Raw genomic sequence first — 25,874 nt, 5'->3', positions numbered from 1 at the left:
CGCTGTCTCTGTTGAAGTTGTTAGGACAAAGACGTATACTAATAGCCTCCTTAATCCTGCGCGTATACCAATGTCTTTCTTTGGCAATGCAATGTACACCCCCAAATCTGGGTGGTGTTGCTTCTCCCAAGCATGTTCTGCCACCGCGGATGTGTCGGTTCGCTGTAACCGAACATCTCGGTTTATCGACGTATCTCTTCCACACCCGAGGGCGGCATGTGGAAGGACACTTGGGCAAAGCGTTCTGTTCAAAACCTTCCATATATAAGAGATACATCAATGACACTTTCATAATTGTAAATAGTTCCGAAACAGACAGCCTACTCGCATACATGAACAAACAGCAACCGTCCATCCAGTTCACTCTGGAGACTGAACAAGGAGGGAAATTAGCATTCCTTGACACGCTAGTCCAATGACACGAGGGCGGGAAACTCTCCACCTCTGTCTACCCCAAGCCCACTCATACAGACCAATACATACCATATGATTCTCATCACAACAAATCGGTCAAGAAGGGTCTTGTTAAATGCCTGTTCGACAGAGCAGCACGTATTATAACTCACCCACCTGAACTTCCGAAAGAAAGAGCACACATACGTGGCGCCTTATACAGCAACGGCTACCCACACCGTTTTATCAAGAACACTTTCAAGAAAAAACAACCACCAAGGGATCAGAAGGTTTTCAAGACTTGTACAGTCTTGCCATACATTGATGGCCTTTCACAACAACTTAAACGCCGATTAGAAGGTCACGGTATCCGAACGGTTTTCCGCTCGGACACCACTTTACACAAACAGCTTGTACACCCCAAAGACCCTATCCCTGATCACAGACGTGATGGCGTAGTATACAACATTCCTTGCCTGGGATGTGACGGGTCATACATCGGGGAGACAGCCCGATCGATAGTTGAACGCATTTCCGAACACAAGCGCGATGTTCGGTTACAGCGAACCGACACATCCGCGGTGGCAGAACATGCTCGGGAGAAGCAACACCACCCAGACTGGGAGGGTGTACATTGCATTGCCAAAGAAAGACATTGGTATACACGCAGGATTAAGGAGGCTATTAGTATACGTCTTTGTCCTAACAACTTCAACAGAGACAGCGGGATTGACATCCCCGATTTCTGGATGCGACCCAACCGACAGCACAATACCACCTTACCTGGCAGTGCACGCCGACCCGATCGTTCCCGGCCCCGAACGAGGGACCGCTCAACCCCAGCCCACGGGAAACTAGCGAGCCTGCCAATTTTGGTCTCATTTGCATATTGCCGACCCACGGCGTATTTGCATATACCCCCGGCTTATTTGCATATACTGATTACCGGCCGCACAGCACACCGACGCACTGGTTGGTGAAACGCCTGACCGATCACACAACTGATCAGTGCCCACCTATTGTTCTCGCATTCGTGCGTACGGTCCTGGAGATTAGTATAAATAGAGTACAATATCAGACAATTTTCTTCACTTGATAAAGAGTTGCAGCGGCACTCGAAAGCTCGTGAACTTGTAAGCTAGTGAACACTTTTTGCGAGAGTGATCACGAATTTCCTTGTTGACCATAGTAGATTGCGAGACAAATGAATACCCTCTAGCGAAATGAAAGAACTCAAGAAAAGGCTTTTAAACAAATAGTCACTATTTTTACAGAGTATGTTTTGATTCATTGTGATCATTAACATGTCTGGCATTTATGTTTTTTGGTGAGATATAATTATGCTCATGAATTCCATACACAATGTTTTACTGTGATCTCTCCAGTCCATAGCTTCAATAAAGAGTCACCATGTAACTTCTATAGAGAAAGGGTAAAATGAAAGTTCACTGCACTATAGTATGTACATGTATACTAGCTTCAATGAAAGTGCAACCACAATAATAAATACTGTACTACAATAGTGCACCTGAGAAAAAAAAACTTGTTAGGAGGGATTAAAGTTACTCTTCATTAAAAACAAAGCAGTCACAATCATTACCACTTCCAGAAGCACTTTCTTGTGATAATTTCTTACAAGGCAAAGAAAGTTATTGTGTGTACAGCACAGCACAGTGCCAGTCATGGAAAGTTCATTGACCTTTGACCTCTGACCTTATTCAAATTCGACTCATATTCAAACTTGACCTGTGCCTATAGGAGATGGACCTCTGGTATGAATTTGGTGATCCAACCTCGAAGCTACATGTATAGAAAGTTATTGGGTGTACAACACAATTGTTGACGACGACGCCGCCGGAAATAGTGATACCTATGTCTCGCTACGCAGGCGAGACAAAAAATGGTAAAAGGTTGCTGTCATTTCGAGGGACACTTTCTTGTCAAAAAATTCTGACAAGCAAAAAACAAAGGTTAACAAAATTCTGTCCGGAGGGGGGGGGGGTAACTCTCCCACTCCCCTCCCCCACCCCTCAGGTACGCTTGTGGTGTACAACAATAGTCAAATAATGATAAAGATGTTTGAATTACACTGTACCAACATACAGATTTAAAAGTCATATACCATACCAGCTTCTTTTAAAGACCCTCAAAACATGAGAAGCTTATATGGTGAGCAAGCTTTCTCTGATGCAGCACCTATCTTGGAATAAATTACTATTGAATTTAAGAATCATAATCATTTAAATCTTACATGAAATCTCATCTTTTCTGACAGTATTATCTCTTAGCACTCAGACACTCATCCAAACTCTCCTACTCTCTAGTTTTTCTTGTCTGCCTAGGAATATAAACATTTTCCAAATCCAAGACAAACATTGAACTTGACACCATATAGAGCTTATGGCTAAAACTCATTTGTGAAGCTGCGTGTTCAAGTCTTTCGTGTAGTGAGATATACGCCTCTCCATTCCTATAATGAATCAGTTTTGAATTTGGAATACAAGACACTTAATTAAAGGTCAAGTCCACCTCAGAAAAATGTTGATTTGAATCAATAGAGAAAAATCAGACAAGTACAATGCTGAAGATTTCATCAAAATCGGATGTAAAATAGGAGAGTTATGACATTTCAAAGTTTCGCTTATTTTTAACAAAATAGTTATATGAACAAGCCAGTTACATCCAAATGAGAGAGTTGATGTCACTCACTCACTTTTTTTTTGTTTTTTATGGTTTCAATTATACAATTTTTCAATTTTTACGAATTTGACGATTAGGACCTCCTTGCCTGAAGCACAAAATGTTAAAATAATGGAATTCCACGTGTTCAGGGAGGAATGAAACTTCATTTCACATGACAATGACGAGAAAATCAAAATATTTCATATTTCAAACAATAAAAAACAAAAGAAATAGGGAGTGAATGACGTCATCAACTCTCTCATTTGGATGTAGCTGGCTTGTTCATATAACTGTTTTTGTGAAATGAAGCGAAACTTTGAAATGTCATAACTTTCTTATTTTACATCCGATTTTGATGAAATTTTCAGTGTTATGCTTGTTGAATTTTTCCCTTTTTATTCAAATCAAGTTTTTGTTGGGGTGGACTTGTCCTTAAGGGAAAGAGAAATAATGCAACTTTCTCAGTACTCTGAATGTACAACTTTCTCAAATTTTCTTCCAAATCTCTCTTGGCGGGTATTCCACTGAAAATATTAAAGCAGTATTTAACGTAGCATTTTACTTGGCAAGGTGACGTCTAAGCCAAATATCATGCAATGTAATCAATCATCCACCTGTATGCAGTGTGTATGACTACGAGTATATACCTTTAACTGCACGTAAGCTAGATTTAACCACGTAGGGGAGCGGGGGGGTGACTTAGATTTAAGCAAGATACTTAGCAAAAAAAATAAGACATCTGAACATGAACACCAAAGATGATAGATTATTTTAATTAAACTGAATAATGAGTAAAATACTTTAAAATACCAGCCCACACCTCCCTGAGGTTATATTTTTTTGCCATCACCTTAACCAATGGTAATTATTTAGTTGCAGTGCACATCTAGAGCTACAATCTTGTTGCCAGGCCCTCTCCACCACCCATTCAATCTACTCTAGGCTTAAAATTGAAACACTAATGACTGTATTCTTTATTTTCACACATAACATGTGAACGAGAAAAAAAATTAGACATTTAAGACTGGGATAAATTTTGGATTGAAAAAAAAAACTGTCAAATAAATCAAGCCCCAGTGCCCTCCCTCCAATTTCATTCTATCAAGGATTCAAAATAAAAGTTATCTGGGGAGAGCTGCTCGGAACTTTCATTCAGGGATTTTCAACAAGCGTTACAAGCCACTGAAAAGCCTTGCATCTGATTGGCCGAGAACAAAACAGGCTGTGAAAATCACTGACAAAAAAACTTTTCATTTGGAACAAATCACACTTTTCACATTCGCTAAAAATGTGAATGAATACTTTTTATTTGAGGTTTAAATTAACAGTAAGAATACTAATATGACCATTTTGCATAATTGCAAGCTTTTATTTTGGAGTAAAGGCCAAATACAACTGATCAAATTCACTTTTATTTTTAAAGGTCAAGTCCACCCAAGAAAAATGTTGATTTGAATCAAAAGAGAAAAATCCAGCAAGCATAACGCTAAAAATTTCATCCAAATCAGATGTGAAATAAGAAAGTTTTGAAGTTTCGCTTATTTTTCACAAAATGGTTCAATGCATCATAAAGTGACATGCAAATGAGATAGTCCATGTCCCTCTTTCACTATTTCTTTTGTTTTTATTGTTTGAATTATACAACATTTTACAAAAATGACAAAGTTGAATGAGCAAAAAAAATTCAAACAATGGTAAGTCCACATATCCAGTGAGGAATAAAACTCATATCACATGACAGTAAAGAGAAAATTAAAATATATGACATTTCATGTAATAAAATACAAAAGAAATTGTGAGTAGACGATCTCATCAGTTGCCTCATTTGCATACTTACCAGGAAGTACATACATACAACTTATGTGAAATTAAGCAAAATTTCAAAATGTCATAACTTTCTTATTTTACATCCAATATTAAAGAAATTTTCAGTAATATGCTTGTTGGATTTTCTCTTTTCTATCAAATCAACTTTTTGTTGGGGTAGACTTATCCTTTAAAAAGGATGATAGCATAGTAGCAGATTTGAACATAAGTATTCATACGATGATTTAGAACATTACACAGTAAGATAATTGTAAGGTGTGTGGTGTCCTTTACCTACATGATAAGGGACAGGTTGCAGAAAGAGTTGTATTTAAATCCAACTCCAAAAATCATATAAAAATCCAAATGGTCAATGCTGGATCCCGTAACACAACGGTTAGCGATTAATCCTACACTTGATTTTCATGATTGGATGTACATTGTAGTCAATGCAATCAATCGCAGAAAAATGTTCAATGATCATTGCTAAGCTTTGTGTTGCAGGCCCCTGATCGCTTTCAGATTAAATAAATTATTTCTGCAATGGGCAAACTTGTTATAGAAATTGTGCAATTGTTGAAATAATAAGTCATTATGAGACAGAGCCCAGATGAAACTGTGATGTGATAAAGTAATGTTAAAAAAATATGAAAATCTATCAAGTAAAAAAACACAAGTTTTATTATATACAGACTGCAGTATACAGATGAACCTCCACAAACATGCTACACACTACAAACAAATCTGAACAGCAGATTTTGCACTGATGTATATTTTTTTTATTGGATTTGTTTTTTTTCTCCCTCTTTATCATTCATAATACAAATTTTGAATCCTGAAAATTTTTAATCCTGCATTTTGCGTGAAATTGTCTGAAAAATATCGTTCTGGAATTCTGTGAAGTTTTTCATGACATGCAAAAAATGGGGACATTTTAATTTCTCTTACCTGAGCAAAAATTGAAAGAACCTGCGAGCTAGACGGCTGACGGAATCCCGATAATTGATGACGATGACCTCAGATAAGGGTCTGAGCGGTGCATAAAAGGATCCAAGACTCGTCTCTAAGGCAGCTACATGGAAACATAGGACAAAATATCAAATTAGTGGTTGGAAGAAGGAAAATACTACTAATACTCTGCATTCGTTCCGACCTTAATACATCGAAACAAAGTCTCCAAGCACTTTACAGATATGTCAAAACCCTAGTCATTCCATGCTGGCATGCCTGCACACAATGTATGCCGTTTTTCCACTCCCGGGGGAGAGTTGGAACAAGAGTTTCAAAACTACATTGCTGGGCATACCACATCGGCTTTCGCATCCTACTGGGTACCCTACCCATTTAACACATGTGTAGAGAGCGGCAAAGAGTGGATTGACGTCTTGCCAAAGGACACTAAAGCCGGGTGAGATTCATATACACGACCCTCTGATTACAATGTGAGAGCTGGTACCTTTACACCTGGATAATTCCAAAGTGTTCATCACTTCTCCAAGATGAATGAAGTTGTGATAACGATTTCAAAATAAGATCATACAGAATCAAATTACCACAAAATAATCTGTATCTACAAACAAGAAATTTGTGCCTAAGGATTCTGAAAGAAATTGTGTACTTGCCAAGAAATTAGCAAAACAAGCATGAAATTCGAGCACAATGTCGAATCTATTTCCAACCAATGATAATAAACTGTCCAGTGTGAGCTAATTGGTGATCTCCAGTGTGTCCTTTTTCTGCTTAGCTTTCATGGTTTCACAAAGTTCAGTGTAATAATGAAACAGAAACCAGATCTAAATCTTCAATGATAACATAGTGTCAATAACCTTGGTTTTGCAGACTTTCTTTAATATAAAAAGTGTTAAATTCAACTATCATTTACCTTAAACCCCTCCTTTGTCATATGCTGTTAGACAATGACATGTACATTTCTTTGAATTTGAAAGCCAAAGAATCAATAATAAAATATACATCATCTATAAAAGACCAATAAAGTCAACACAAATAACTGCCAGACCTAGAAAAGTTGACATTCTGGTAAATTCTATTCACTCAAAAAAGTTTTTATCTTTTAAGTGTATTTTGTTGCCAAAGAATTCGCTGAAATTTTAGTAAATTCAATATTTAATCAGCTAAATAATCAGATTTATATACAAGTCATTAATTTGCCACATTGCAAGTTTGTACGTCTGGAATAATATCAACTAAAATGGGAAATAGGAAATTTCCACCAAGGAGCTAATTTCATAAACCTTGTTATAGTAACAACTATGCAATAACAGTTTAAAGCTAATGAAATCATTGAAGTTGATTAATAGTTACGCTTTGTATCTTCTAGAAAAAGTGCTGTATTAATCCAAATATTATAATTATCATCTTACCTTCTCTAACTGCATTTAATGGAAGACGAAGGAGGTGGTTTACTATGGCCGATAAACAACCAAAACAAGTACTGCTTGCAGTGTTCCAGTTCAATGCAGAAAGCAAGTGGGTGGCCTAATCACAAAACAAAATAAGTTAAATATTTTTCATTTCATGTATTGTTTCTGCAACTTTTCATATAGAAAATAACAAAGAAAATAAATAGTACATGACAAATATTCAAGAATGGAAAAATATGAACATGTTTGTATTATCTATAACATAATGATTTAAGAAGGTTGAAGGGGTTGCCACTATAAGCTCAGCTTGACTGTATGTGTGGTAACTCCGGAAAACAATAACAAATTATTTTTAATACTAGTACTATATCATGTTACAGGAAGGAAAAAATATATACATGTATAGTATATTTTTTTCAATTCAATTCTGTATATTATATTAACACATTCTGAAGACAACTTTACAAAGTATTATGAATATTTAAAGCAAAAATAATTGCTATTTCAAAGGTTGTAATCAAACGTTAGGCAATAATACTCCAAGGGAAAATTTATCATCAATCAAACTTTTTTCAACTCCTTTCAGCGTGTTCCAAACACAATGAGATTTCCATTACAGCTTATTAGGAATGAAATACTTGAAACATATAGCAAAAGTAAAAAAGAAGTTTACATCATTAATGAATTTCATTAATTTGAAAAGAATGTACACACACCAGGGAATAAGTTTGCTTCCAAATTGATAATACCGAGTTCCCACTGTCACGATCTACGTCATGACTGAAACGGTGGCCTTATTTGAGGTGTAATCGTATCAGATCAGTTTTGGCAATCGCATTGATTGTAGAAAAAAATTGATTGGTTGAAAAATGATCGGGATCAGTTCAGGGTTCCCAGCTTTTCAAGAAAACAAAATTCCCTGATAATTATTTAAACCCATTCCCATTTTTTACGTGTTTTCTAAGTTGTTGCAGTGAATTACATGTATTTTCAGTATAAAAACAAAAATGTAAAACTAATTAGTACCATCATAACCAGTCTTTCAATGGATGTTGTTTTGATATGCAAAAATATATAACACATTCTGACTAACATGCTTTTGACTTTTGGGCTGATCAAAATTCCCTGATTTTTCCCTCATTTCAGTTATTTTCCCCTGATTTGAGGTATTTTCAATCAAATTCCCTGATTTTTCCCTGACTGGAAAAAAGTAAAATAATTTTCCCTGATGGGCTGGGAACCCTGCAGTTACAAAGGGTCAATCTTGGCATTCATAACGGATCGCACAACAGTGGGAACAAGGTATGAGCATTTTTGGTCATTAGAGAAAAGCTCTCAAAATGTGTCTGCACTGTACAGTCCTATGTAAAAATCTGCCACACAAAGATTTTTTTTTGTAGCAGTCGTTTAATAAAGTGGACCAAATTATGATGCAATACCAGGAAAATTATTTCCTGCACACTATAGATCTTATCATAAAACCTCATTCCCATCGTCATGTGGTCTGTTAAAATTTGCTGTTTGTAGCTGATTGACAAAATTTTTTAGCCATCCCAAATTGTTTTCTTCAATCAAAACAAATGCCATGACTGACAACAATTACCGTGTTTACAAGCTGCATCGGCTTTTTCATTGCGTGTAAACGCGATTAACTTGCATCGGCTCTCGAATCAGAATCTGCAATTTTGCACCACCAAAATAGTAGGTTCAGAACCGCGAGCCGATGCAGAATCGGCTTTTTTACTACGTGTAAACAGAAAGCCGATTCTGCATCGGCAATTGGTGCGCATTTCATTTACTTTACCATTGTGACGTAATTGTAAGCGCACTGATGCAGCGTTGTATTTATTATGACGTATATTATTGGTGCGCAGAACATTTCATGTTTTTGCCCCAAAAGCCGATTCTGAACCTCGAGCCGATGCAGCGTGTAAACACGATGCAAGATAAACCCAAAAGCCGATTCTGCATCGGCTTGCGGTTCTTGACCAAAAGCCGATCACATGTAAACACGGTAAATATCTGATAAGATCTGCCACAAACACTACGATTACTCCACAATATAGACCAGGGGCCAGTCTTACAAAGAGTTACGATTGATTGGATCAATCGCAAATCTTTGTAAGACGGGGCCAAGTTTCAATTGTGCTACAAATTATGACAGTGGGAACAAGGTATAACAAAAAAATAAAATGATTTTATTTGAAAGAAATTTTGAACACTTAAAGTACATGACAGTGGTGATTTCAAGTCCAGTGTTGGTGTTGGAAGCACAATTTCGATTATGTTTTCCAGCTCCAAACCTACCTGAGTTTACACAAATAATCCAGACTGCAATATTGACAGCTCAACACCTAGTCAGTGACTTTTCAGGACCATCTTCATTTTGTGTCTGGTGTTACATAGTCATGTTAACATTGACCTAACACCAACACCAAAATGTCAACACTGAATTTGAAATCATCCAGTGATTTCACATCCTTACAAATGAAATACTTACTTCATCAATCTGATCATTAGCCAGATAAAGCTGGGTAAGCTGCTGTGCCCCGAGACTGCCTCGGCTCATCACCCCTAGTCCCATCTGTACCAATACAAGTGGTCCTCTGCAACATGAAGTGATACATTATTAAGGCCTGTTTTCTGAAATCCAATTTATTTCAGGTCATGGTCATAAACTCGGTGCTAAAATCAAGGAAAGCCAAAAATGTCAACATTTTGTGAATATTGCATGTTTCTTTTGCTCATTTTGTTCTTTTGCCATGCCATCACGGCAAAGAAAAGTATTTCAGTTATTCTTCCAAGACATTTATAAATGATCGGAGTGTCGGATGAGCTGATTATCCGAACCCGATCTGTTAGAGATTTGTGTCATAGTTGGCTATTCATAGTCAAACCACAACTTTAGACAAGAGTTCAAATTAAAGTGAGTTAAGAATACCTAGCATAGAGTATACCAAATGATGACATCACAATTTTATTTGTCTGCATTTCAACCTTTTTTTTCTGTCATATCTCTAGGAGCATAATGAAAACCTCCACAGACCGAACTTGGTAGGAATAAGTTCTAGCAAGGCCCCTGATATGACCACATGAATACGTAATTAGCTTTAATGAAGTCAATGTATTATTGACTTGGTTCTAAAGATGCTGGAGAGTGCATCCAACACTGAAGATCCAAACACATAACTAGGAAATTGAATGCAAACGTTAGCCAGACTCAAATCTTTGTGAAACATCCTCATAGGATATAACAGTAACTAAGGCACCTTACAGTGGTGCTATAAAGTAGGTGAGCCCCACCAGAAAATGCACTCCTTTATGCTAAGTGTTGAATGTAGACAACAACCCTACAATGTCCAGCAGCCCATAGAAAAAACTTTATTGAATGTAATATTATATCACCTGAATTCATAATAAAATATCTAAAAGATGGCAGAATTTGAACACTTTTAAGTATGTTCATTTTCTGGTAGACTTCACTAACTTTTTAGCACCACTGTTATATGGTAGGTAGATATGCAAGACACATAGCTACATATTACTATTTGAAAGTCATACACGTTGACAGTTGAATACACATTACCTATTGAGAGTGATCAGCATAGAGTCTTGAGCATCAGGGATACTGTCCCAGGAACACGATGAGGATGCCCATGATAAATCTACAATATGGCTCTCGAGTCTACAAAAAGAAAACAAAATGATAATAATAGAAGACATAGTTTTTTTCATTTAACAAGATGAAGATACCCATGACAGATCTATAATATGGCTCTCAAATCTACAAATGAAAAACAAAATGATAATAGAAGACATAGTTTTATTCATTTAACAAGATGAAGATACCCAAGACAGATCTAAATTATGGCTCTCAAATCTACAAATGAAAAACAAAATGATAATCATAGAAGACATAGTTTTATTCATTTAAGAAGATGAAGATACCCATGACAGATCTATAATATGGCTCTCACGTCTACAAATGAAAAACAAAATGATAATAGAAGACATAGTTTTTTTTCATTTAACAAGATGAAGATACCCATGACAGATCTATAATATGGCTCTCACGTCTACAAATGAAAAACAAAATGATAATAGAAGACATAGTTTTTTTTCATTTAACAAGATGAAGATACCCATGACAGATCTATAATATGGCTCTCACGTCTACAAATGAAAAACAAAATGATAATAGAAGACATAGTTTTTTTCATTTAACAAGATGAAGATGCCCATGACAGATCTATAATATGGCTCTCACGTCTACAAATGAAAAACAAAATGATAATAGAAGACATAGTTTTTTTTCATTTAACAAGATGAAGATACCCATGACAGTTCTAAATTATGGCTCTCAAATCTACAAATGAAAAACAAAATAATCATAGAAGACATAGTTTTATTCATTTAACAAGATGAAGATACCCATGACAGATCTATAATATGGCTCTCACGTCTACAAATGAAAAACAAAATGATAATAGAAGACATAGTTTTTTTCATTTAACAAGATGAAGATACCCATGACAGATCTATAATATGGCTCTCACGTCTACAAATGAAAAACAAAATGATAATAGAAGACATAGTTTTTTTTCATTTAACAAGATGAAGATACCCATGACAGATCTATAATATGGCTCTCACGTCTACAAATGAAAAACAAAATGATAATAGAAGACATAGTTTTTTTCATTTAACAAGATGAAGATGCCCATGACAGATCTATAATATGGCTCTCACGTCTACAAATGAAAAACAAAATGATAATAGAAGACATAGTTTTTTTTCATTTAACAAGATGAAGATACCCATGACAGTTCTAAATTATGGCTCTCAAATCTACAAATGAAAAACAAAATAATCATAGAAGACATAGTTTTATTCATTTAACAAGATGAAGATACCCAAGACAGATCTGTTTTTATTTTATTTTATTTATTTATTTACCACTTGTGGGATGGAACACCCTATCAGCACATGCTGTTTTTAGTAGGGGTCCATCTACAATATGGCTCTCAAATCTACAAATGAAAAACAAAATGATAATAATAGAAGACTTAGTTTTTTTCATTTAACAAGATGAAGATGCCCAAGACAGATCTACAATATGGCTCTCGAGTCTCCCAAAATTATCAATGCTTTATCATAACTCATCACAAATATTTACATTTTGGCATCTTTTCTTCAAATTGCATTTACTCATTCATGATTGAATTCTCTTTCATGTGACTTGCACCAGATGAAAGATAAGACTGTTAGCTTTACAATAATATGCCATTTGTTAATCATATTTGTGATTAGGTTAGGATAAATCAGTGACAATTTTTAGTAAAGTACTTTTCATGGAGCGTTGTGGCCCAGTGGATAAGGGTCGTGGGTTTGAATCCCAGCCATGGCGTAATTTCCTTCAGCAAGAAATTTATCCACGTTGTGCTGCATTCGACCCAGGTGAGGTGAATGGGTACCCAGCAGGATTAATTCCTTGAATGCATGAGCGCTGAAGCCGGGGTAATAATGATAATAACAACGCGCCTCGGAATAGAATATTTCTAGATAGATGGAGCTATATAAATGCCTATCATTATCATTATTATGGACACATTATATATTTCCTCACCTGAAATGAGTTGTTAAGGACAGAACTGGTTTGGGTTCAAGCTGCTCGGACATTGAGTAGAAGAAGAGTGTATTCAGAGCCATGTCAAAACACTGCAGGTCAAAGGCCAAAGGTTATTAAATACAAGAGTCAAATATCAAGGCTTTAATAATCTACACTGATACATTAACATGATATAGGACCTTAAGATTTAAGCAATTATTTTTGTACTTACATGTATAAACAAAAGGAACAAAGTCAACAAAAGCACAATTTTTACATATCCATGAATTATCAAATAACACATATAAAGATAAGTAAGCAATTCTTGCAACCAACTACAGTCTAGCCAGCAGTTTAGATTCCCAGGCGTTAATTCCATTTTGTTTTATTTTTTAAAATTTCTTTTAATTCATTTTTTTGGCGGGGGGTCTACCTCTTTTCTGTTTAAGCTTTCAACGTGAACAGTGAATAAGAAAATTCACACTAATAATCACCCTTCCTCAACAAGAATTGAAGCAACAACTTGCCCTATTTGCATAAGAAGACCAAAATGCAGAACTAAAAATCAAATTCATTTTGTCTTTTGTGAAAATTACATGCAGGAAAGACAACAAGCACCAGTGAGAACAACATGGTCCATGCAGTTACTGTGAACTATGGCCACCAATGATGCAAAGTTTCTGACATTTAATACATAAGTATCCATCGGTATCGATCAATTTTCACAGAGCGGGTCACTGGAATTGACTCCAGAACAAATGTAATGGAATTGGTGTTCACTGCACCATTCGTTCACAGAGAATCTACAGAAAATGTTGTACCTGTATTTTTCCTGCTGTACTCCCGACAATGAACACTGAATCACCAGGATGCCAGGAGATGAATTGAGGAACCTGGTGAATGAAACAAAAAGATTCACTCCACGGTCACAATGAATATAATATCAGTATCAAATATCACATCGAGTATGTATGCGCAAACACATTGAGACAGACCGAAGGTGTACAAAAATGGCAATGCAGAGGCTCAACGGTACACCTTGTATTCTTATTGGGGGCTTATATTTGGTCCTGTAGATCTAATAGAACATACGTTGAGTCTGGGTGGTTCTTTTCAGGACCAAAGTGTAAACTGTGCTCATACAAGAACATGGTTTATTGTAAGTCTTCTACGTTGATTCATTCTTTGCTATGGAAACCTTCCGAAGTTAAAGTCATAATTGACAATATTTATACTTGCTTAGGGGCAGTTCCATACAGAATGTTTGTCCATCCCTATAAATGGTGCCTTCCTGAAATAATTTGCCTACATTTTCTAGTTCCAATAAAGGTGACACGACATATGCTCCTGTGACATTTGCTCCTGTCTAATATCCAAGAGGGCATACCGACAGAGATTTTGGTTCAGAATAATTTGTAAAGATTAGGATCAGAGTTTATTTATATCCCTTTCATAAACCCAATTATGCGGCTAATAGCAGCATAATTTGGTCATAAAATTGGAGGACCAGAGTTATCCGCATTATTTTCATGCTGCAATTATCCGCATAATAGCAGCATCGGGACCAGATTTTGACTTTATGAACGCATTTCGAAAGTAATGCGGAAAATTGCCATGGAGCGGTCACAAGGTCACCCTTTTCCAACACAACCGCATCGGAGGGGGTGTGTGCGGTTGCCATGATGATTATCATCCTTTTTCAGGACAGGCGCTCTTAAAAATAGTGCGGATTATTTTCAGAGTTTATTAACGCAATTTTTATTGAATTATCCGCATTACTCTTAGGCGGCTAATTGGAGGACAGGTTTATGAAAGAGGTATTAGTTTTGGAGGGTAGATTTTATGTTTGGCTTAATATGCATATTTTCCGTCAGAGCAATTGTCGCCCCAGCAAATGTCATGAAACCCATACAAAAAGCAGTATTGCCATCATAATAATGTGGCTTGTTTCGTGAATTAAAAATTGATAAAAATAATGGTTGGACCTTAAAAATGTTTACTTCATGGAAATGCCCTAATGAAGTGCATCCATTAAAAAAAAATGAATTTTAATCTGAATCTGTAAGAACAAATTGCAAGGAGGCCAAACAGACATTATCAATATTTCAAAAAGAAAATAACATGTCTTAAGTTTTGTACTATCTGCTCTTCAGTTTGATACTTCCATCAAAGAAAATAATCAAGGAATAATAAAGATCTGTTTCAATAAAATAATGCTTGCATTTCTATAATTCTATTACTACAAATGCATTTCCCTGATTGCCTTTTTCAATATCATTATTCCAAATTGATTTCCACTGATTTCCTGACGTAGCTATGGCATCATTTATAAAAGACTTTATGCTTGGCCAATCGTCAACAAATTAGAGTCCCATAGCTAGCCTGTAAAAGATAGATCTTCATTTCATGAAATTTACAGAAATTCGAGAAATATTCTAGAGCCAGAAAAATACACTTTAATATAAATCATCAATACAACCTACCAAGTCAGTTTGAATGAACTGTGTAACTCTCTTGCTTTCATTATACAGAACCTGTAAACAGAGAAAATATATTCATTCAATCAGAATTTTAAGGTCGAAACCCCAAAACAAAACAAATGAAACACAAATATAAATGATAATGGCTGGGAGATAAACATTTATCAATCTTATCAATTCAAAGGAATAGAAAAAAATATATAGAAATACAAATATAAAGGATATCAAAAATACCACTGGCTAAGGAAATATAAATGGAAACGTACACATATTTTGTTGTGAAATTTCATACTTCACTTAAAGATGATAGATTATAAACAAATATCAGCAATTTTGCTCTTTATTTTTGTAATTTTATTCTAGTATTAAACCAATAGGATACAAGATAAACTTCAAAAATAGTTTTCCCAGCATATAATTTTCTGTGTATTTCTTAGCAATGAAATAGTTATCTCATAAAAAATGATATTGTAATAATAGTTACCAATCTGCAATCTGCACATCCCAGTACAAGTTTATCCTCATTGTGATTTCTGCCATACGTGAGTACTGGAGCTGGATATGAAAGAGAACAGGGGGCTTGAATTTATTCAAAGACACCAAGTTGACAAGGCTTGACTTCCCTCTAATTGGCCTTCAAGATTTGTTAAGCCCTTTAAAAAAAATACCCATATGTGTGCTGTAATATAGAAATGTACCCTTCAGAAAAGTGGCCAGGCTTGCCTATAATTGTTTAATTTTAAGGCCTGGAATATATACACGCACTGCTAAGTATCAGAAAATATACCGTAAAAAAAATAAGAAAAAGAGAATTCTTTTTTGGGGGGAAATAAATGTCCTCTCAAAAAGAACGAAAAGCTATAGCTTTTTAAAGATATTTTGAAGACTTCTGTTTCCCCTTAATAATGTGGTAGTGAATGAGAAAATAAAGTTATTAATAAAATGATATGATTGCATATATCAGACCCTGCCACAGCACTAACATCCTTTGGCAAAGCATTTATCTACATTTTCTCACTCTCAACCCAGGTACATTAATTGAGTACAAGAATATGAATGCTGCATATGATTATCATAATTATCATAGAAATAATGCTGTCAGGTTCTCCTTTAATATTCAGTCTACTTATATAATCAGATGAGAAATTACTTTTTAAAAATCTTCAAAATTATTATACAGTGTGTATCAAAAAAACGGGACAGATTTGAACACTTTATAAAACTTTTGTTTCTAATCATGATGTCCTTCTTTTGATGTTCATAGATGCTCTTACGCCTTTTCTCTCAAATGCTATTACAAAATATTAAGTTTCGTTCATGCTTGAGTGAACACGGAACATTCATATCAGGGTCCAAAAAAGACTTACGCCAAAACTGAAGAAAATGAGAAATATGGTCATCAGACTTGCTTATCAGCCGACTCTTCTTAACCTTCTCAAATACGCCATATCGAGCCCCCTAAAACACTTTGGCTCATTGTGCCACTATCTGATTTTCTTTCATTTTAGCATTGAGCATTTAGCAAGAAAAAAAGGGTCGACCAAAGTAAGGGGATTTGCATTACATTTATCAATGGGAAATGTAATTTATTCAGATGCTGTCACTGTGTGCAACCAAGGTCATGGTGCCTTTGAAAGACATGAATCCTCTCCTGATAAATGTATTCCATCTTTTGTCCTTTCAAGCACATAATTCAACATTTTCAAGGAATCAATGTCCCACTGGCACAAGGTACATGACAGCAACATGGCAAGACCTCAGTTTACCCGTCCAGTTTACAAAGAGCATTCTTAGTTAGAGAGTATCACCACACAAAAAAATCTGAATCTTGTCCTTCGGCGTTTTTGTGAGGTTTTCCCTAATGTAAGATGTCCTTCCAGATCAACTGTTTACACGAAGATTGAGAAGTATGCAGCGACTGGTACCAGCCACAACCTCAATCGTGGTCGATCTGGATGACAAAGGAGTGGACGATCTGCCGAAAAACATCACTGCTGTCCATCAAGCCATCCAAGATCATCCTGATGGGTCAAGCTAGGACTTCCATCAGCAACATTTAACAGAATAAAACGCATTGACCAACATCTTCATCCATATCAGATTACAAAACATCATGAACTTAGGCCAGGAGATCGCCAAAGACGTCTCCGTTTTTGCAAGTGGCTGCTTGCCCAACCCAACATAGGAGATGAGGCAGGTTTTGCCCTAAATGCAACAGTCAACACCCATAACAACAGGGCATACAGACCAAAAGACCAGGCACCCTTGGCATTTGATTACAGGAGGAACGACATTCGAATGAAGATAACCGTGTGGGTCGGTCTCTTTGGAAATGGTACAATAGTTGGCCCTGTTTTCTTTGACCAGAATGTCACCAGTGAAAGCTACCTCAACTTAATCAACAATGAAGTTGTTCCTGCACGTGCCAATCAGCACAGATACCGTCGCCAGGGCAAGGGCCAATTCTGAAGAGTTTGGTGTGCTCAAGATGGTGCCCATGCCATAGGAGTAGGGTGATAACAGACAGGTTGACAGAAGTGTTTGGTGAGCGGGTCACGAGCGGGTCACCGCTCTTAACCAACCTGTGGAGTGGCCGCCGAGGTCTCCAGACCAATCTCACACCTCTGGACTTTTTCCTGTGGGGCTATTTGAAGTCTAAGTGTTTGTCACACCACCAATAGATGTCCAAGACATGAGAAGGAGGGTCACTGCCGAGGTTACTAGTCTAAGGCAAGACCGAGAACCTGTCTACAGAGCCATGAGAGACATGATCCAACAAGCAAGGAAATGCATGGACAGAGATGGAGGATACGTTGACGATTAAACTGTTAGAAAGCAAAAAGGCAGCATGCACAGCTAAAAGACAATCTATTTTTTTCTTATCATTTTGAAAAGTTTTAACCCAATTTTATGCCTTAAAAAAAAAAAAGTATAAAAAACATGAATTTACTTGTTTTGATGTTTATTACAGTACAAGAAAATGTGTTCTTCACAAATGAAGGGTTGATTGTGGCCTTTTTCAGAATTGAGAAAGAAATGATTCATGGGTTAATTTGGTTGATCGATTGATTGATTGAATCACAGATTTACTTTTTTGAATGACTAATTTTTTTTATTGATTCAATGTTTAGTTGATTGCTTGATTGATTGTTCAATTACTTATTGATTATTTGCGTGATAGATTAACACATTAAATGAATCATAGGAAATCGACTCAAAAGATTAACGTCATACCTGATTCAGAATGACTAGATTTCGATTCCCTTTGGATTTGTGCGCAAACTTATTTTGGAACCCCCTACAAAAACTTTCTGTGCTCGCTCAAGCATGAACGAAACTTATATTTTTAATGGCTTTTGAAAGAGAAGACTTCAGAGCATCTATTAACATCATATACATATTTTTCTAGTTTTAAATATGATATTTTAAAAGTGTAAATGTTAATTTATATATGTTTTTAATACTCGCAACTTTGCTGATTTAATTTTGACAATGTTAGTTTTACAATGTTATAATTTCAATCAATTTTAATCTTTTTTTGAGATTGTCCAAAATTATTTTTTCTGGCTTTATTTGTTGAGTATTTGTCTAGAACTAGAACTGTGATATATTGTAATCTTTTAATAATATACATGTACATTTTTACTTTGCAAATGTGATATGAGTCTTCGGACTTTTGTCATGTACCATTTTCACAATAAAACCAGAATTGAATTGAATTGAAAAAATAGATACATCATAATTTAAAACAAAACTGTCCCGTTTTTTTTTTTGATATGCACTGTATTCTCATAAAAGTGAGGATGAAATACATCATCAGCCTTTCATAGCAACATTTCAAAATCAGTTCAAAGTAATTTCAAGAAATTAAGTCAATAAATGCTTACATTTCAGAGGTATTGACGTCACTGAAGCCCTTTGTATCTGAAAAATAAAATAAAAACATAGTATTCTGCTCTTTATGTTGAATAATACCAAATAGCATTAATTTGGCCACCAATGAATACCTTGAAAAAAACATCTATGAAATCCAGCTAAGAGCAATTCATAACATGTAGTAGTTTCTCCTTCTCATGCTCCTCCTCCTTCTTTATTTTAATCATTTGCTCTACATTACCCCTATATCGTAAATATGGTTCAATATGCAGAAGTGTTATTTATTGCATGCAGTATGTGATATACATGTATTTTTTAATCATGTAAATAATACCAGGGCCCCGTCTTTCAAAGAGTTACGATTGATCTGATCAATCGTAACTCTATGGAAATCCATCAGTGTCATAATTTTGTTCTCCAAAAATTTTGCACAACGTCCTTTATTTGCAAAGAGAAGCCCAGTGAATTTTCAAGAAAACAATGAATGCATGAATATACATCATAGCTAGAAAATACTTTGAACAAACATGAATAATAGATGTTGACATTTCTGGCCGTCCATAGTTGTCATTGATTGGATCAATCGTAACTTTTTGTAAGACGGGGCCCAGTTATGACACTGTACATCTTTTAATATACATATTGTATATCCATGTGCAATTCAGTCTTTGTAACTGCGACACACGATCCAATAAATACCAAACCATGTATGGTCAGTTCCCCCATGTCTGCGCGGTCTCCCAAGTCTGCGCACCCGCGTATCTGCGCGTTTCTAGTTAAAGAAGATACGCAACGAGCACGAACTTTACAAATGCAATACATAGGCAGGTATTCATTAAAAAGTCTGACTCAAAATGGTGGAAAAATAATGGATTCAGGGCATTTCATGTGACGGCCTCAAAAAATGCAGCCTTTGTCATCAAAATCCCCGAAACGTGTGCAAAGTGAATGAGTGCGCAGACATGGGGTACCATTGTTTTTTTCAATCTGAAAATGACTGCCCGAAGTTTTTTCAAGAAAATCCTATATTTTCTTTCATTTTTTAATGTGAAATTTTGTACACTTACTCTTAATAATATAAGGAACATTATCAACTCAAAGATTTTGTGTAATAAGAAAAAAATCATGTTAAATCTGAACTCAAATTGTTAGGTGCGCAGACTTGGGGCCCACCATCATACCGTTGATCCTCAGTGAATCCCATAAAATTTATAGGCACAACATAGTCATCTTGTTAATGTCAAAGCTGCCTAAATTTGTAGAAGTGAGAAGAGTAATAGGGTTATAACTCACCCTACTCCTTGAACACTCATAGATGCAGGTATCGATGCTGGCTCGACCTGCTGCAACCTCCAATGTATGTATGTGTCTTGGCTGGTTCAAGCTATCACCAATAAAAAAAACAACAATGAACAGCCAATGAATCTCCTTAACAGGGAATTTCTATTCATTATTTTAAATGCTCTCTTTCAGAATGTTGAATATTCTGTTCCTCTGATTGTTTAAAAGTGGGGTCACGCATTTCAAAATCCCTGCAAAACAACAAACTTAGGTGATTACCAAGAGCAACATGTATAGCAAACAAGGTATCTGCCCATTGCCCCTTGATCTGCCCCATGCCAATGGGCATTGGTAAATTTTGCTGAAATTCCCATGTGATTGAGGATACCATAATATCAACACTATTTGATAATTTTAGACAACTCACTGATTTACACACTTATTGCATCTGCATATACACGATTCAATAGAATGTTTGGATGTAGCAAGGACCATCATAATTATTTGTGCATAAACTTTTTCCTCCTCTTTACTCTTTACTCTTTATCTCTGAAAATTTAGAAAAGAAAAGGTTAACTCTCATTCCCTTTTTTCCGTCATGAAAAGTCAAGTCCACCTCAGAAAAATGTTGATTTGAATCAATAGAGAAAAATCAGACAAGCACAATGCTAAAAATTTCATCAAAATCGGATGTAAAATAAGAAAGTTATGACATTTCAAAGTTTCGCTTATTTTCAACAAAATAGTTATATGAACGAGCCAGTTACATCCAAATGAGAGTCGATGACGTCACTCACTCACTATTTCTTTTGTTTTTTATTGTTTGAATTATACAATATTTCAATTTTTACGAATTTGACAATTAGGACCTCCTGGCCTGAAGCACAAAATGTTAAAATAATGGAATTCCACGTGTTTAGGGAGGAATGAAACTTCATTTTACATGACAATGAAGAGAAAATAAAAATATTTCATATAATAAAATACAAAAGAAATAGTGAGTGATGTCATCAGTTCCTCATTTGCATACCGACCGAGATGTGCATATAACTGTTTAGTGAAATGAAGCGAAACTTTAAAATGCCATAACTTTCTTATTTTACATCCGATTTTGATGAAATTTTCAGTGTTATGCTTGTTGAATTTTTCTCTTTTTATTCAAATCAAGTTTTTGTTGGGGTGGACTTGTCCTTTAAAGTGAAGTAAATCTGCATATCAGACTACTGGAATGCATGATATAATTACGCAGCACTTTCAAAACTTTGTTTTTGTTATCTGGTTTGTAGAAACCTATATTTGCACCTTGTGATTCATTTTCAGTACCAAATGAAAAAAAAATGTTCTTTGAAAATAAGGAAGGTACATTTCAAATGTAGGAATGATATCATCCAATCAAATTGTGATAGTTGTGATAAAGTAAAAATCGAGAAGTTAATTAGAAGCAATATATATCTTTTTTTTACAGATCATCGATTTTTACAAATCAATAGCAAGATAGTGAATAACATAAGGAAAATGATGGACATTTAAGACCTCAGCTAAAGCCAGGTACATGTAATAATAATCATCCTCTGAAAAGGCTTTATGTATTTGCATCATCATGTTAACAACACAGCAATTACGTTTATACCTGAAATCAACTGCAAACGGTTCATTCTCTGTCCTGACAAAACTAATTTCTTCTAGTTTGGTTCTGGAGAAAGAAAGGAAAATTATCAAAAATATCACAATCTACATCCCAAATAAATATTGATTATTAAACATGAAGTTTAAAAACAAGATAGCTAACATAACTCTAAACATCGGCCATGGGGAATAAACTATTGCAAATACCTTTGCCTCTATGCTGTAACAAAGTATTCTTTCAATAAGCTGCTGCAGCACTATTTTCTTTTTCCTTTTCTTAATCTACTACTAGTATCGAATCCATCTAGTTCTCAACTTTTTAGCAGTTTACACATGGACACTCCTACAACCAACATAATACTAATTTTTCATAAAAAGGGTCATCACTTCACAAAGGGATCTATTTGATCCTCATTTCCAAAAGTGGGGGTCCCAAAAGAAAGAAACAACTCATTGTAGGGTTGGATGGTGCTGCATCCCCCCCCTTCCCCCAGTCTGCATCTGTCCACAATGCACTCATTGCCATCTATAGATACTAATCATATGCTGTTATTAAAATAGCCGTGCTCCCATCTGAGACAGGTTTCCAGGGATGCCACTTGGGCCCTTTTACTCACACATAAATGATTTCTATGGTAAAAACATGTTTTCTGTGTGACAAAATGTGTTAAAATAAGAGGAATTCCTACTTTTGCCTGATAAGTACCATCATTAAATTCTGAGCTTTTTTGGAAAAGAGACAATGCAGATCATGAAGACTGATCAAGAAAAAAAATCAGGGATGTATTCATGTGCCACACTTTGCCCGCATTGGCATTGGCCCAATTCATGTGTAGAAAGTCTACGAGAGAAAATTGTTTCTCCAGCGTCCTCGAGACTTGGAAGTACAGACCTCGACTGCATCCCTGAAGCAAATGCTTACCCATTGACAGCATACACAAACAGATTAGCTCTGTCTTTCTCTGCTGCGACAGGAGGGGCCCACTGGAGGGAGGTCTCAGTTGCAGTGGCCCACCACGCTAATATCTGACAAACATAAACAAAACACAATATAAGTTACTCATTTAATTTCCTTCATTTATTTTATTTTGACACGGTACACGTATATCAGCCAAAGACTTCAGAACATCTGTGTATATTATAAACATGTTAATTAGAAAATTAATGTTAATTCTTTCTGACATGTAAAACAGTAACTAGTGTATTACTTTGAATACCGTAAGTAACGGTGTATTAACCGCACCTTTTTCTCGGCGGGGTAGAAGCAAAAGTCGGGGGTGCGGTTTATACACGGTGACGGGTCTGAGCCAGCCCGCCGTAACCCCTCCCGTACATGTACGATGTCTGCCAGTTCACAACACATCGAGTGGCCGGGTGTAGCCGCCCAGGCAATGTCGTTTAGAGGGGTATGAGCCGCGGGTAATGGGAAGCGATTATTGCAATATTAATTAAATGTTGTCCATAACAAACGCACCCACCTTCATGACACTAATTTTGACTTTATTCTCGATTCAAAGTAGTGAAGTTCCCTGGCTAATTTAAAAGAGACGCCAAGCATACTCGGTAATATTTTGTCACCGCTGAGCGAGAGTTGAGTGAGCTTAGAGAGATTGCGTTGTAATGTGGTTATAGTGCGACTTAAGCTGGCGCTATTCAAAGTCCCGTTTCGCGCCAGCTTGTTTTTTTTCCTTCCTGTTTGCTTTTCATAAGATACCATGTAAACCACGCACGAGAGAGACGGCACGAAGCCGTAAAAAACAACTGGAAAAAATGCCAATTTCTTTGTTTCTTGAACCTTCCTATAATCCCGTATCCAAAATTCATGCTAAGACATCAAATTTCTGAAAGTGATTGTGAGATTGTGATGCAAGAAATGTGAATGTTTCTTCCTCCTACGCTGGGAAAGACACAGATCATAATTTGATAAGATGTACTGGCATGACTTGTACTGTATTGTAGTTTGCAATGTAATGGCAGTGCTGTGTGTGTACACTGTGACTGTGAGGTGAGCGAGTGTGTAAGTTGCCAATATTGTCGGGACCGTTCTTTCTTTCTAACATTTGTAGATGAATTGATCAAGAACAGCATATTTCTGCATACCAGTAATCTCTTTGGATACTTTGAAATCTTAAAAACTTAGATTTTGTTTCTTCGTACCTCAAATATGCATGTAAATGTGAGAATATTTTTTTTTTTTTTTTTTTCGTCCAAAGTTGGGGGTGCAGTTAATACACTGTTACTTACGGTAATAATAACAGTCAGGTTCTTTCTACTAAAGTTACACAATTTCTTACCCATTCCTGAGTGGTATTAACTGATAGTGTTCTCTTCAACTTCTTGTTCTTTGGGCCAGGGAGATCAAGGAATGACAGCTGAAAATAGCAAAATATTTCAAAAGATTAATACACACTGTAAGTTGTCTGAACATTTTAAGGGTCTTGTAGACAAGCTTCTACTCTGAGGCAAACATGGCTTGAAATATCCCGAGACCATTGAAGGCACTGAGAGATTTGTTTTGCCCTCTCTGATCTACTTGTGCTGCAATACAGAAATGTTCTCATCAGAAAAGTGGCATGGTCCTTGAAATATTGAAATCTAAGGCCTTAATGAATAACTCTTTTGGTAGATGGGAATAAGAAATCTTGGATAAGTTTGAAATACATTGCGGGATCTGGGGCCCTTAACACAAAACTTAGCAATGATCGTAGAACATTTTTCTATGATTAATTCCATTGACTACAATGTTCAAATCGTGAAAATCAAGCGTACGATCAATCGCTAACCTTTGTATTACGGGACCCAGGTTATGAAAGAAAGAATGAACCAAGGGTCGGTCAGAGCACTGTAATTTTCACAGCAAATGTTTGTCATCTCCCAGAACAGATTATTCCATGATCACTGTTATTTTCAGCATTGACTGAAAAGTAGGAAATAAAATTTGACTTCCTAAGTAAACAGACATAACTTATATCACAGTCAATACAGTATTAATAATAGACACAGCTTAACAATCAACACAGAAACAGAAACTACAGGGTCTTTCTTTGCCAACTGAAACCAACTGGTTCTTGTACAAATCCTACGGGAAATACTGTATACAAAAAACAGATTTTGAGAAAGTATAGAGGAATTATTTAAGAGGTTGGTCTGGCATATACTATTTTTCCTGAGGGGTGATGCCTCGAGAAAAAAAATCGTTACATTGCTAGTCCAACCAAGGATTAGTAATTCCCACTTTGGGCAATTCCAGAAAATAGCCTTTTTGTACATCAGACCCCTATTTTTCTCAAGTTTTACTCCACTTCATAAATTGACAAAATCATGACCATTTGAAAGCCTTACAGAGTGTCATAAAAACCAGAAATCAGAGACAGAAAATTTCATGAATATCTCACATACATGAGGTCAGACAAACATATTTTATGGAATTGCCCATGTGCTTTCAAAGGAAACGCCTGATATCTTTGTTTTATATCCTACTTTTAAAGAATTCAAACCAAAATCTTTGCGCTGAGCTTACAAAGTATTGTTACTTGTGTTAAATGACATACTATTCCCTAAGCCGCAACGCTCAGTGGAATGTGGATTAGTGCCTGCACCGACAGGGTACCCAAGAGATTAGTTAAATATCCAGTTTTAAATAATGACGTCAGAATATTGGTATAGCGAAAAATATTTCAAGGTCTGACATCACGCAACATCGTAGTCAGAATATATCTGGTCACATGATGCTGTTTGAAC

The 25,874-nt window shown here is 35.9% G+C and overlaps 1 protein-coding gene across 2 annotated transcripts in view; it reads right to left on the bottom strand.

Moving 5' to 3' along the window:
- Positions 1–25,874, bottom strand: part of LOC121418449 (WD repeat-containing and planar cell polarity effector protein fritz homolog) — an 82,786-nt gene that overhangs the window by 38,818 nt on the left and 18,094 nt on the right. For both annotated transcript variants that reach the window (XM_041612333.1, XM_041612334.1), the window contains exons 8-20: positions 24,428–24,505; positions 23,056–23,159; positions 22,138–22,200; positions 20,520–20,610; positions 19,238–19,274; positions 15,835–15,905; positions 15,354–15,404; positions 13,692–13,763; positions 12,889–12,980; positions 10,849–10,947; positions 9,763–9,868; positions 7,263–7,377; positions 5,830–5,953 (exon numbers count right to left, since the gene is read on the bottom strand). In XM_041612333.1, coding sequence (XP_041468267.1) covers positions 5,830–5,953; positions 7,263–7,377; positions 9,763–9,868; positions 10,849–10,947; positions 12,889–12,980; positions 13,692–13,763; positions 15,354–15,404; positions 15,835–15,905; positions 19,238–19,274; positions 20,520–20,610; positions 22,138–22,200; positions 23,056–23,159; positions 24,428–24,505 — 1,103 coding nt within the window. The remainder of the gene's footprint in view (positions 1–5,829; positions 5,954–7,262; positions 7,378–9,762; positions 9,869–10,848; positions 10,948–12,888; positions 12,981–13,691; positions 13,764–15,353; positions 15,405–15,834; positions 15,906–19,237; positions 19,275–20,519; positions 20,611–22,137; positions 22,201–23,055; positions 23,160–24,427; positions 24,506–25,874) is intronic.

This window comes from Lytechinus variegatus, chromosome 7, assembly GCF_018143015.1.
Source record: "Lytechinus variegatus isolate NC3 chromosome 7, Lvar_3.0, whole genome shotgun sequence".
Taxonomy (NCBI): Eukaryota; Metazoa; Echinodermata; class Echinoidea; order Temnopleuroida; family Toxopneustidae; genus Lytechinus; species Lytechinus variegatus.
Note: the sequence above shows the minus strand (reverse complement) of the source record. Positions and strands in the feature narration are given on the sequence as shown.